Below are 14,770 nucleotides of genomic sequence, written 5' to 3' on the forward strand. Positions count from 1 at the left end.
GAGGATGCTGGGACATTGAGTACATTTAAGGAGGGGATAGTGATGGGTTGAAGGGGGAGAGTCGGCAGGCAGGAGAGTGGAGTTGAGGCTGAGATGAGATCAGCCATGATTGTATCAAATAGCGACATGAGCTTGAGGGGCTGAATTGGCCACTCCTGCTCCTAGGTTTTATGTTCTTATCTTCTAAATGTGAAACTGGAAACTTTTCACTGTTTTATCTGTCTACTGCAAAATTCACCAATGTCTTTTCTTTCTCCCTTTCAGTTTGACCACATCTTGTACCCACCATCCTTTCCATTTCGCAAGTCCAGCAATCCTGATGTTTCTTTTGGTACAGGAAAGGCCTTGAAATATAAGAGACAGCTCAGTGAAGATGCAAAGTACTTGAGAAGAGGCAGTTTGGGAGGAGCTTTGACTGGTATGTTAAAAAGAAATCCTTTTTGAAATTCAACAGTGCTTTGGAAATATTTGTGTAATTATTTACTCGTTATATGATAAATTTTGGAAAGGGTTTGTGTTTGCTTCTATGGTAATTTTGTTTTATGACTGAGAATACTCCCCTGTAAAGGTTTATTTTGAATTGAATGATAATCTTTATCTAGACATTATTTACCTGATTGTTTATTTTATAGAAGTGGAATGTTTGCCTACTTTTGTAGAGTTTAATCCACATGTTTTCATTCATCCAGTTGTTTTAATATAATGGAATTTCATTTGCGTGAATACCTAATACCTCACAAGCACACATTATTGATACAAATCTTGTTTGTTTCTTAGTCGAGAGTGTGGTGCTGGAAAAGTACAGCAGGTCAGGCAGCATCCGAGGAGCAGGAGAATCGATGTTTCGGGCATAAACCCTTCATCAGGAAGGGATTATGCCCGAAACATTGATTGTCCTGCTCCTCGGATGCTGCCTACCCAGCTGTGCTTTTCCAGCACCACACTCCTGTGTCTGATCTCCAGCATCTGCAGTCCTCAGTTTCTCCTTGCTTGTTTCTTAGATTAGGACAGGTTGTTTCCCCTTGTGGGAGAGTCTAGGACTAAAGAGCATAATCTCAGTAAGGGATTACCCTTTAAAAGAGCAATGAGGAGGAGGTTCTTCTCAGAGTGTAGTGAATCTATGGAATGTTTTCCTGCAGAGAGCTGTCACCTCTGGGTCATTAACTATATTCAAGGACCGAATTTTAAGTAGTAAGTAAATCAAAGGTAACGGGGTTGAGGTAGGAAAGCAGAGTTGAGGACTGTTAGATCAGCCATGATCTTATTGAATGGGGTGGAATGGACTTGCTGGGCTGAATGGCCTATTTTTGCTCATACATATTATTTTCATTAGATTTGAATTGCTGTTCCATTTGCATCTGTTCACAGTGCAAGAACTCTATAACTATTCAGACCAAAGAATCCTCACCAAAATATGCAGAGTCCAATCCAGGAAGTATAAAGTCAGTAATGTGAAAGAGATTAATATCTAGAGAAAAACAAGTGGGATTAGTAGAGACAAATAAAAGAGACTAAGCAAAAATGTTTGAAAAAAATGTCATTCTCTGTCATAACATGACATGTGATGATATAACGTGCATTAGCAATTTTTGAGAAGATTTGTAGTTCAGGTCGATAAGTCTGTAAGTTAGCTCGCTGAGCTTGAAGGTTTGTTTTCAGATGTTTCGTCACCATGACTAGGTAACATCATCAGTGAGAGTCTCTGGTGAAGTGCTGGTGATATGGCCCGCCTCTCTCTTTACATTTTCAAGGGAAGGTAGATGGGGTCTAAATTGATTTGTTTATTGAAAAAAAGAACCGGAAATGACATGAGTCACCTTAAGAAACCAAGGCCTATAAATAGAGGTGGGACATACCACCAGCACTTGACCAGAAACACACTCTGATCTTCCCCAGTATAGTGACGAAAAGTCCAAAAAACAAACCTGCAAGCTAACATACATACATATAACATGTATCTCCAGACGTGTTCTGTTTCAATACAATTGAGGTGGGATGTTTATATTTCTCATTGCTGGATTTGCATGTTTTGCTCTTGACTTTTCTTTGTAACTTTTCCTTTCACTTGCCTCTCCCATGATCTATTTTCTTTCCCTTCTCTCCTAAAGTGTTGCTGAGCTGCACTTTGACAGAACCACTCTCATTCTGATACCTCCTTCTAAGTTGTTAATTGCATGTATGAACCTACATTGCCATCTGTGTATTCCATGTTTACATGTGCTGGGAAACTGTCTAGGATCACAGGTTAATCCGAGCTCTTCCTCACCTGAATACAATGAGGTCACAGTTAAAAATCTCAACACCAGGTTATAGTAACCACCTGATGAAGCAGCAGTGCTTTAAAAGCTAGTGCTTCCAAATAAACCTGTTGGACTATAACCTGGTGTTGTGATCTTTAACTTTGTCCACCCCAGTTCAACACTGGTGTCTCCAAACAATAAGGTCAGTTGATGTCTGCTAGCCTATGAGAAGCCACACTAATTCAGCATGCATCTGGGAATAGAGCACTCCAGTGGTACTGTGGTACTGCTGAGAACCATATTTTTTTGGGTTTCTGCTTCTTGTGTAGGAAACTGTGAATTATCTGACTTGTTGAGAAATTCTTATCTGCTGTTATTTAAAGGATGTCAAAACAAATATTCAGATTCAGCTTGAAAAAATGCTGTTCTGCTCTTCAAGAGAAGTGTTTTACTTGCTTAGATTGACCACAGTCAAACCTTCTTTTTAAACTTCAGGAAAATACCTCCTTCCACCTGCTTCCACACAGCTTTCATGGCAACAGGCATTGGAAACGACAAATCTCATTCGCATGCACAGTCAGACACTGGGTCAGTCAGCTCCTTCCCTCACTGCTAGTTTGGTAAGTGTACCTTCTCTAGCTTTGTGCATGTTTGAAAAATGTAATTGAATGATCATCTCTAACGTATTTGTAAAATGTATTAGAATGAATCATGGATAGATTTGCCAAAGTAGTGTAAAATAAGAGTATTAAAAGCTATTCAAATTATTTATTATTTATTTTTTTATCTGTTCTGTTCCTTCCCCGGCCACTGCCACCGCTTCCCTATATCACCCCACCCTTCCTCTGATTTATTTTCACCAAAGTGGTGCACGATACCAAAAAGATTCCATTTCTGTGTGTGATGTGCATGTCTATTTCTCGACCTTCCAGGAAGGAGAGTTTAACTTGGTACTGTTGGCATCAGTGTGAGCTTACAGCATGTATGTGTTACAGTGGCTGGGACACTGTTTGGCTGTCCACTCGCACAGAGACTGTCAAAGGACAGCTCAGTGTGGAGACTTCAGAATTATAAACATGTATCCTGTGGCTTGAAAAAAAAATAGTCACAATGAGCCAGAGACTTTGACATTACAAAAAAACTGATGAATACTGTTGGTTGGTAATACTGAAATAAATGAGTTTCACCAAAGGTGCTGCTTTAAGGAATTGGATCCAGGTGCTTAAAAATGTGAAAAGAAATGGATAGATCAGAACCTGAAACAAGAGATCAGTATCAATAAAACACTATTTAATTCTGTTCCTTTTGAGTCGTCTTCATTTTAATTGGACCTATTTCATATTCCTTTCTCTTTGCTTTTTAACCTTGAAAATATGAAATGTGAAATGCATTATTGCTACTTTGTCCAACATTTTTCCAACACCTTTAAGTTCCTAAGTGTAAATGTTTATAGGGGAGCATTTCTCTTGGGCAGTTTCAGTTCAAGCTTATTAATGAGTCCTCCATCCGATCTGTGCTGATTATTCCCAGGTTAAATAAGCCGCTTAGATTCATATGACCTGAGACTAGCTGGCCTGATCTTGGTCATGTGGTTTCAGAAAATAACTTCAACTTAAAGCACGAAAGTAGAAGAATGGGGTTAAATGAATGCACTGGAGGACAAGGGTCAGAAAGGTCTCGTATGCAGAGAGTAATCCATGGAATGGACTCCTGAATAGCAGAAACTAACTATGAAATAAATTAAGCAACAATTTCTGGTGGTGAGGACTGTTCTTGGAAAGGGAATCTCTTAATGTGCCTTTGAAAATCTGAAAAGATTCACGATTTAAAACAAGATCACATCGGAATTCATGATGTAGGGGGTAACATAGAATGATAGAATTCTGCAGGACAGAAGCAGCCCTTTGACACATCAAGTCAGTACTGCTAAAGCAACTCTAAATCTAAACCTGTCCCATTTTCAAGCTCTCGGCCCATAGCCATGAATGTTATGACATTTCTAAGTGTCATTGAAGTAGTTTTAAAGGCCTCAACTACCCTCCTAGGCAGTCTGTTCCAGATTCTCACCGCCCTGTGGCTGAAAAAGCTTTTCTGTAAATCCCCTCTAATCCTCCTGCCTTTTACCTTATCATTATGCCCCTTGTTATTGACCCTTCGACTAAAGGGAGCAGCTGCTTTCTGTCCACTTTGTCAGTGCCCCTCAATGTAACGCACCTCAGTCAGGAGACCCCTCAACCTGCTCTGCGCCAAAGAAAACCCCCTGAGCTATTCAGCTTCTCTTCACAGCTAAAGTGCTCCATCCCAGGCAAAACATCCTGGTGAATCTCCTCTGCCTCCCCCCCCAGTGAAGTCATATTCTCCTTATGATGCAGAAACCAGAACTGCACACCGTACTCCAGCCATCACCTCAACCACATCTTACACAGCTCCAACATAACCTCCAGGTTCTTATAATCTATGCCTCAGTTGATAAAGACAAGTGTCCCATATGCTGCCTTAACTACCTTATTAACCTTTCCTGACCCCTTCCATGATCTGTGGGCAAACGCCCATGACCTTTCTGTCCCTCTGAGCTTCCTATTGTCCTCTCTTGTCAAAACCAAAAACCTACCAACAAGACCGGATCTAACCATAATTCTTTGACACTCAATGGCATTATTATTGCTGGATTGCCTACTGTAGTAAACCTTGGGGGAAACTAAGCTGAGCTAGCTATATAGGTTACTGTGGCCACAACAGCAGGTCAGAGGTTAGCAATCCTGCAGTGAGTAGCTCACCCCCCTGATTCCTGCCCACCACTGCAAGGCAGGATCAGGATGAGGCTGGGCAGATGAGAAGAGAGATCGTAGAAATTAAAAGTTAGTGATTTAGGAAAATGAGCCTAGATTTTTGAAGAATGAGAAGTGATGTCATTAAGACCAACAGAATAATTAGAGGATTTGACAGGGTAGACACAAATACACTGGTTAGAGGATATTCAGCACCAGGGGGGACACTTTCAGAGCAACTGGGAAATTATTTCAGACTGAGATGAAGAATTGTTTTACTCAGAGGCTTATGAATCTTTGTAATTCCCTACATGTGAGGGCTTGGTCATTGATTGTGTCTAAAGTAGAGATTAGTATTTAGAAAGCCATCAATCACATAAAGGATTATGGGACTAGTGTAGGAAAAAGGCAATGAATGGATTATCAGCCGTGAATGGTGGCTTAAGCTTGGTAGGCTGAATGGTTTATTTCTGCTTCTATGTTTGTATATGTCCTTTAATACAGCACAGAAATAGGCTCTTTAAACCAAATAGCTCATGCTAGTGTTTGTGATCCTCTCGAATCTCTTCCCACTTTTCACACAAACCCACCATTGTAACCGTGCATTCCTTCTTCCCCTCATGCTACACTTAACTGAACCTATACTGTTCAGTTCAACTATACAGTGGGCTCCACATTCTGATCTCGCTTTGGGTGAAGAAACTTCTTCTGAATTCCATCTTACATTAATTCGCTATCTTACATTAATGACCTTTGATTATGATGTTTGCAACAAAGGAAACGTCCTCTGTCTATCCAATCTATTAATGCCTTTTATAATTAAGGCCCCTATTCAGCCACCTCTCAGTCACTCTTTTTAAAGTGTGAAGAGACCAAGCCGGTCCATCCTTTTCTGAAATGTATACTGTTGCATTGCTGGCATCATCCATGCAAATCTGCTGCACCTTCAGTACATCCATATCCTTTTCCTAAAGTGGCAACTAGAAATGCACAAAGTGCTCTGACTATCATCCAACCAAGGTTTGATGCAGATTTTGCATAAATTCCCTAGTATTCATCTCTGCTCCTCTGTGTTGAACTGGATAAAGTTTCCGAGATAGGCAAAGACATGGTAAAATTTAAGGAAAGGATGGAAATTTTGAAACTAGGTGTGTTAATTTACTGGAAGCCAGTGTAGGCTAGTGAGCACAAGGATGATGGGTGTACAGAATTTGGGTTAGGATATGGAAGAGCAGAGTTTTTCCCTCTTGCTTCGGTTAGTTCTGAAATTTAATTGATCTGGCTGAAGTAAGTTGAGGAAATGTAATTACAGGACTGTATGAGGATTACAAAATGGTAATGTTTTCTCAACCATAATTAGTGTTGGATATCATTTTTAGTTCCCATGGGAAGAAATCAAGTAATCGATCCATGTATTGTTCATGTGAAACTTAGTTCCTAACAGTATTGATTTGTTGTTCAAACTTCTGTTCCAAGGCATGAAGGTACAAAAGACCGGTTCAATAATTTTTGAGGCAGTGTATCCAGTCATTGCTACCATCTTTTATGATGATCAGAACTCACAACACCAGGTTACAGTTCAACAGGTTTATTTGAAATTGTATATTTTTGGAGTGCTGCTCCCTCATCAGGTAAAGTTGACTTGATCAGATGGAGAAGTAGCACTCCTAAAGCTTGAGATTACAAATAAACCTGTTAGTGTCATGTGACTTCTCACCTTGTCCACACAGTCCAACACTGGCATCCCCACATCTTTTATCATATGATTGGTTACCACACTGAGTTTGGGTTCAGGACAGAATGTTCGAGGAAAAGGCAAAGTCAAGTTCTGTCTTCAGGTTTAGACTGCAAAGCAAAACTATTTATTTTACACTGATACTACATGTAGCTGTATGTGGAAATCATTGATGTACCAGGCCCTGATTTACATTCACTCTTGGTGCTCTGAGTTACGTAAGATAACGATTGTCTTATCTTGTATTCTTCTAATTTTGCATGCTATTATGAAATCACCCCTCATCTGCTTGATAACCAGTTCCAATGTCTTCAATCTATGTAATTAAAGTTCTGCATTCCTGGAATTGATCGTTTGCCCCTTCTCTTTGTCTTCACATCTTTCCGAAAGCGTGGTACCCAGAATTGGCAATTAATTTGGCGGAGGCCAACTGCATGTTCTATGATTGTTTAACTTAAGTTCCATGCTGTTATACCAATGTCCTTGTTAATAAAACCTGTTGGATACAGTAATCTTTATTAACCATGTTCTCAACTTGCAGATCAATGGTTTATCTATGTACACATCTATTTATTTATTTATTTCCAGGGGTTTTTTTTGTCCAACTTTCAAGTTCCCTGTCAGTTGAACTTAGGAACACAAGTAAGCAATTCAGCTCCCTTGAGCCTGCTCTGCCATTTGATAAGATTACGGCTGATCTTGCTGCTGCCATAACTCTATTTTCCCATTCCTTGGCTCCCTTTACTATCAAAAATGAAACTGTCTCAGCCTTGAATAGATTCCATGATCCAGCCTCCGTACATAGCAGGTAATAGAATTCCACAAACTAACGATACCTAAGTCACTCTACTCTTTCATGTTCTTTAGAATTATATCTTTTTTTGGACTCTGTCTCTGTCACTGCATTCTTCTGATCAAAATGAATCACTTTACACTGTTAAGTTTCATCCTGCACTTGTTCACCTATTCCACCAATTTGTCTTTGTCCTTTCCTGAAGTTCTACACTATTCTCCTTACTGTTCATGGTGCTTCCAAATTCTGTATCATTGACAAATTCTGAAATTATTGCCTGTACACTAGTCATTATTAAAAACTGATAGAGCAATAGTCCTATAATGACCACTGGAGAACTCTAACACAAAGCTTTCTCGATTCCAAAAAGCATTCATTTATCACTGCTCTGTTTCCTATTGCTCAGTTAATCTTTCTTTTTTCCATATTGTAATATCCCTCTTATTCCAAAAACTAAATGAATGGCAGGCGGCTTTTCCTCGGTGGTTGTTGTGGGGGGAGGGGGGTAGACTTCAAGACTAGAGGGCATATTTTTCAGGTGAGAGGAGTGGAGGGTGGAGTGAATCTTTCAGCATCTCCCCCCTCCCCACATTCCTGATGAAGGGCTTATGTCCGAAACATCAATTCTCCTGCTCCTCTGCTGCCTGACCTGCTGTGCTTTTCCAGCGCAGCACTTTTTGACACCAGTATCCTGTAGTCTATCACTTTCTCCTAGTTGCACCAAAGAGTCTGTTTCATGCTGTATGGCTCTATAACCTTTTTTTTTGTCCACCATACTATTGTGCAATACTGTCTCAAAGCCTTTTGAAAACCTACACACACCACATCGTCAGTGTTGTCCTCCTCAACCTCCTCTGTTACCTCATCCCAAAACTCCAGTAAATAATCATTTAGTCTTACAGAAATTGAGTATTGCTGGAAACAGACACTTTTTGTCCAAACTTTTTGCCTTGCACTCCTTATGACAAACCATGGGAATACCAGTTCAAGGAGAAAACCAATCTTGAAACTACATGGAAGTGCTGATTGGATGGCAAGTAGACTGTCATCAGTAGAAACTTAAAAATCACACCACCAGGTTATAGTCCAACAGGTTTAATTGGAAGCACACTAGCTTTCGGAGTGACACTCCTTCATCAGGTGTTGTGATTTTTAACTTTGTACACCCTAGTCCAACACTGGCATCACCGAATCACGTCATCAGTAGAGACTTTGATCTAAACAATGCACCAGTTAATGCTGATTGATAATTAATTGCCAGATTTTTTAAAAATGGTTTAAACCAGGCAGGTTGACTTTGACCCTGAGAAACTGGTTTTCTCCTTCAATTTCCCTTGTGAATTGTCTTGATTGGGGAAAAATGAACAGTTTCATCGAATTTGTTTCTTTCCAGAAATACTAAAGTTCAATAAGCTAATTAAAACATGCTTAATGAGTATTTGTAAACAAAAAGTGTAATTTCCAATTGGGTCAGTTGGAAATATGGGGAGTAAAACATTTTTGACTAACATTGTAGTGAACATAAAAATTAGGAACAAGAGGAGGCCATTTTGCCTCTTGAGCCAACTTCACAATTTGTTAGGAGTATACGTATAGAATAAACTCAAAGCGTGACTATCACAATCTAAGCTAGGGAATAAATTTGTTAGTATGTCATATATACATAGACTATGATACGTTTAAAGTGATTGCACCTCCTGGAGATGTGAGACAAGTTTAGCTGGTTTTGTAACAATAGAATTTCAACATGTCAAAAATAATTTTTTTCACCCTCCCTTTTCATGTCTCCTCCCAGCCTTTCTCCATTCTGTCTTCATTACATAAATATAGATAATGATATTACTTTTGACCATTTTTGAACAACGTATTCAAATTTCCTGAGTTCATTTTTAACTCAATAATTAGTATTCTATTTGTTGAAGGTTTTTGTGCCTTTATGAAGGAATTAAACATTATTTAACAGCTATTAAGGCATTGTACCCAAATCTCTGCTTTCACTAACCAAAGTGTTGTCAGTTACTGCACCATTGAAAGGAAGGCAGTCTCCCACACTATATTGTCATACCCTTTAAAGCAACTTACAGGTCAAAGAGAAGGCTGCCCTGCCTGCTGCTTAAAATAAAAAAATGCTGGAAGTACTCAATATACCTGGCAGCATCTATGGAGAGAAACACAAGTTAATGTTTTGGATTGAATATGAATCTTCTGAAGAGTGAAGGATCTGTCGAATCAATCCTATTCAATATGAAATGTTAACCCAATTTCTCTCTTCGTAGCTGATGCCAGAACTGTTGAGGATTTCCAGCACTTTGCTTTTATTTCATATTCCCAGCAACCCTAATACTTTGCTTTTATTTGCTTGCTGGTTTTGTCCGATGCTTGTTTTGAGAATCCTGAGGACAATAGGCTACTAAACATCCTGACTAAGTGTGGGTATCTCTCCAAATCATGCCAAGAATCTGAACTATTTCATGTCTGTGCAGAGATATTTCATTGAGTTTGAGCTGGACAATAGAAAGTTTGAGCTGACGGTCAGTGCAGAGAGATTGAGTAGGAATTGCAAAGCTGTATTCTTGAAGATATTTTTGTGTGATCATTTGTTCTATCATTTGTCTTTAATAGCGTACAAGTGGTGATTTGTTTTAGCTTTGGCTTCATTGTATACATCAGCTAGTATTAAAAGTTCAACTTGAAATCCCTTATGCCATCCCACTTTATTTGAGAATGAGTCTTTAAAACATTTTGATGCAACAAGCATTTACCACTTTTCTTTAATAAACATTGAGAAGTTAATGATGAGCTGCCTTTCTGTAGGTAGACTATAGTATACAACACAGAAATGTGACTGCAGGAGTAGGCCATTGTAATAGATTTCACTATTTTCTCTGCTAGTGTAGGGTACAGGCTAACTAAAGTGGTCCATATCCAAATACAAAAAGACCTGGGCAACATTCAGGTTTCAGCTGATAAGTGGAAAGTAACAACTGCGTCACACAAATGTTGGGCAATGACCATTTCCAACAAAACAAAATCTAATCACTGTTCCTTGACATTCAATGGCATTATCCTTAAATATCCTGGTGATTACCATTGACGCAAAACTGAAATGGACTAGCCATATAAAAATGATGGCTGCAAGTGAAGGTCAGAGGTTAGATTAGATTAGATTACTTACAGTGAGGAAACAGGCCCTTCGGCCCAACAAGTCCACACCGCCCCGCCGAAGCGCAACCCACCCATACCCCTACATCTACCCCTTACCTCACACTACGGGCAATTTAGCGTGGCCAATTCACCTGACCTGCACATCTTTGGAGTGTGGGAGGAAACCGGAGCACCCGGAGGAAACCCACGCAGACACAGGGAGAATGTGCAAACTCCACACAGAGAGTCGCCTGAGGTGGGAATTGAACCCGGGTCTCTGGCGCTGTGAGGCAGCAGTGCTAACCACTGTGCCACCGTGCCGCCCACAGGTTAGAAATCCTGTAGGGAATAATATACCACCTGACTCCTCAAAATCTATCAGTAATCCATAAGAAACAAGCCTGGATTTTTTTTTATTCATTCATATGATGAGGGTGTCTCTGGCTAGACCAGCATTTATTGTCCATCTTTAATTGCCCAGAGGGATGTTGAGAATCAATGACCCATTGCTGTGGGTCTGATGTCACATGGAGGCCAGACCAGGTGAGGATGGCAGTTTCCTTCTGTAAAGGGCATTAGTAAATCGGATGGGTTTTCCCTGACAATCGGCAATTGATTCATAGAATGATATAGATATAGGATCCATATGGTGTGGAAACAGGCCCTTCGGCCCAACGAATCCACACCGACACTCTGAAGAGTAAACCACCCACACCCATTCCCCTATATCTGATATTTACCCCTGACTAATACACCTAACCGACACATCCCTGAACACAATGGGCAATTTAGCATGGCCAATTCACCTAACCTGCACGTCTTTTAGATTGTGGGAGGAAAGTGGAGCACCCTGAGGAAACCCACACAGACACGGGGAGAATGTGCAAACTCCAGACAGATGGTTGCCTGAGTTGGGAATCAAACCCGGTTCCCTGGCGCTGTGAGGCAGCAGTGCTAACCATTTGAGCCACCGTGGTCGTTAGATTTTAAATTCAAGCTTTTTAAAAAAATTCAAATTCCACCATTCAAACCCAGGTCCCTAGAATATTGTCTGGATTAGTAGTCCGGTGATAATACCACTAGGTCATTTCCTCCATGTGGTGGAATACTCCCCAAGTTAGACCAGTTGGCTTAACTGTGGGGAAATTTCTTGCAACAATTATTCAGGACAGAATGAATAATCACATGAAAAACAGTGGGTTGATTTGGAAGAGTCAGCTTGAATTTCTAAAGGGAAAATAATATTTGACTGACTTACTGGAATTTTTGATAACAGAAAGGGTCAATCAAGTTAACACTTGATGTGGTATACATCGATTTCCAAAGTCTTTTGATTCAGAGCCTCCAATAGTTTGAGGAAATTTTATAGCTTGTGGTCTAGAAGGAACATTAGCAACATACATGCAAAATTGGCTGAATGATAGAAGATAGAGAGTGACAGAGGATGGATTTTTTTTTGGACTGGAGGGAGGTTTGAAGAGATGTTGCCCAGGGATTGGTATTGGGACCTTTGCTTTTCTGGATATATATCGATAATCTAGAGGGCAGTTTCCAAGTTTGTAGATGACAGTAAACTTGGAAGAATTGCAAACTGGGAGGATGACCGTGTGGAACTCTAAAAGCATTGACAGGTTCCTGGAATGGTTGAGAGTGTGGTGCTGGAAAAGCGCAGCAGGTCAGGCAGTACCTGAGGAGCAGGAGAATCAAAGTTTCAGGCATAAGCCCTTCATTAGGAATGGACTGATGAAGGGCTTATGCCCAAAATGTTGATCCTCCTGCTCCTTGGATGCTGCCTGACCTGCTATGCTTTTCCAGCACCCCACACTCAACTCTGATGTCCAGCATCTGCAGTCCTCACTTTCTCCTGTTGGAATGGTTGGATCATTTCGGTGGAAAGAACACTGAAAGACAATATAAATAGGAGATATAATAGGTACAACTCTAAAGGGTGCAAAGGAGCAGAGGTACTTAGATGCATGTGTGAAGAGTTCATTGTGGTTGGCTGGACAGGTGGAGAGTGCACTAATAAAATGGACAGTGTTATCAGCCTTATTATTAGGGCCATAGAGTGCAAGAGCAATGCGGCGATGCTGAACTAGTACAAGACGCTGGTTAGACCTCATTTGGAGTTTTTTTTTGTGTAGTTTTGGATGCCACAGTATAGGAAGTCAGAAATCACATGACACGAGGCTTTACAGCTTCACCCATCGAAGGAGCAGCACTCCAAAAGCTTGTGATTTCAAATAAACTCGTACTTTAACCTGGTGTCATGTGACTTTTGACTTTGTCCACCCCAGTCCAACACTGATACCTATACACCAGGACCGAAATTATAGGAAGGATTTGGATGTATTGTAGAGAGTGCAGAAGCAGTTTTATATGAATGGTTTGCTAAATGAGAAAATGAGGATTATCCAACAAAAAGAAGACAGAGTTGTGATAAGGGGGACAATTTCAGAATGGTGACCTGTAACTGGTGGTGATCACAGGAGTCAGTGCTGGGGTCACAGTTATTTACTGTAAATGATTTGGATGAACAAAATGAATGTACTGTAGCCAAGTTTGTGGATGGCATAAAGGCATATGGGAATGCAAGGCATGAGGGTAACACGCCAAGTCTGCAGAGGGATCTGGATGCATTTTGCGAGTGGGCAAAAACTTGGCAGATGCAATGTAATCTTGGGAAGTCTGAGGTTAAGCAGTTTTAGCAGGAAGAATAGTTCAGTTGAATTCTAGTTAAATGGAGAAAGATATAGAAAGATACAGCACAGGGGATTTGGGATCCTTGTGCATAAATCTGAAAGAACTGGCATGCAAGTTCAGCAGGTAATCAGGAAAGCAAATGGAATGTTGGCCTTTATTTTAAAGGGAATGGAGCAAAAAAATAGGGAAGTCTGTTTAAAACTAAATAAGGCACTAATTAGACCAAAGCTGGAATACTGTGAACCGTTTTGGTCCCATTACTTAAGTAGAGATTCACTGGCATTGGAGGCTATCCAAAGAAGGTCCACTAAATTAATCCTGAGTATGGAGGGACTTTCTAATGAGAAGAGATTGAGTAGGGTGTGGATGAAGGAGGGGCAATATTATTCAAATATACAAGACTGTTGGAAGACTTGATTGGCTAATTGTTTCCCTTTGTGGCAGTGTCTAAAACTAAACGTCATGATCTCAGAATTGGCTGGGTCATCCAACATAATCAAGCCTAAATTAGACAGATTTTTAATCAGCATGGTAATTGGGGAATATGGGAAAGAGGCAGAAGAGTGGCATTGAGGATGATTAGATCAGTCATGATCTCATTGAATAGTTAAGCAGACTCAATGGGCTGAATTACCTACTTCTGTTACACCTATTGGCTTTAGAGAGGAGACTGCCAACCTGTCCCATTGTAGTTCTCTAAACAAGTCATTTTGCAGAGGCTGGCAGTGCGATAAACTGCCTAACTCTTTAACCATTGACTGAAGATTCCTCACTGACCTACAGAGTCCAAACCAGTAAGCATAAAGCCAGAAATGTGCCTGACACATTTCCTGCTCTTGCAGCCCCGTGAAATCCCCCCACCCCCAAACTTTTGCGAAGTCAGATAGGGCAGAATCTTTTACTCTGATTGGGGATGAGTTCAAGTGGTATTAAAAGGCAGGATTTTGTCTGTCTTTAATTCTTGCCTCCATCAAACTAACATTGTGCGAAGGAAGGTCTATTATTGATATTTCTGACTCATCCCTAATTAAGGATCACTTTAAAGTCCTCATCCTGCTGCCTCTGGGATTAATCTATCTGCAAGTTGTCCTGTTGCCGTGTAGCATGCATATTAAATACGGTGGCACAGTGGTTAGCACTGCTGCCTCACAGCACCAGAGACCCGGGTTCAATTCCCGCCTCAGGCGACTGACTGTGGAGTTTGCACATTCTCCCCGTGTCTGCGTGGGTTTCCTCCGGTGCTCCGGTTTCCTCCCACAGTCCAAAAATGTGCAGGTTAGGTGAATTGGCCATGCTAAATTGCCCATAGTGTTAAGTGATGGGGTAAATGTAGGGAATGGGTCGGTGTGGACTTGTTGGGCCGAAGGGTCTGTTTCCACACTGTAAG

The 14,770-nt window shown here is 40.6% G+C and overlaps 1 protein-coding gene across 7 annotated transcripts in view; it reads left to right on the forward strand.

The window, feature by feature from the left end:
- Positions 1 to 14,770, forward strand: part of LOC140496238 (microtubule-associated serine/threonine-protein kinase 4-like) — a 475,527-nt gene that overhangs the window by 106,241 nt on the left and 354,516 nt on the right. For all 7 annotated transcript variants that reach the window (XM_072595744.1, XM_072595762.1, XM_072595752.1 and 4 more), the window contains exons 3-4: positions 265 to 418; positions 2,736 to 2,860. In XM_072595744.1, the coding sequence (XP_072451845.1) occupies positions 265 to 418; positions 2,736 to 2,860 (279 nt within the window). The remainder of the gene's footprint in view (positions 1 to 264; positions 419 to 2,735; positions 2,861 to 14,770) is intronic.

Source organism: Chiloscyllium punctatum, chromosome 2, assembly GCF_047496795.1.
Source record: "Chiloscyllium punctatum isolate Juve2018m chromosome 2, sChiPun1.3, whole genome shotgun sequence".
NCBI classification, from domain to species: Eukaryota; Metazoa; Chordata; class Chondrichthyes; order Orectolobiformes; family Hemiscylliidae; genus Chiloscyllium; species Chiloscyllium punctatum.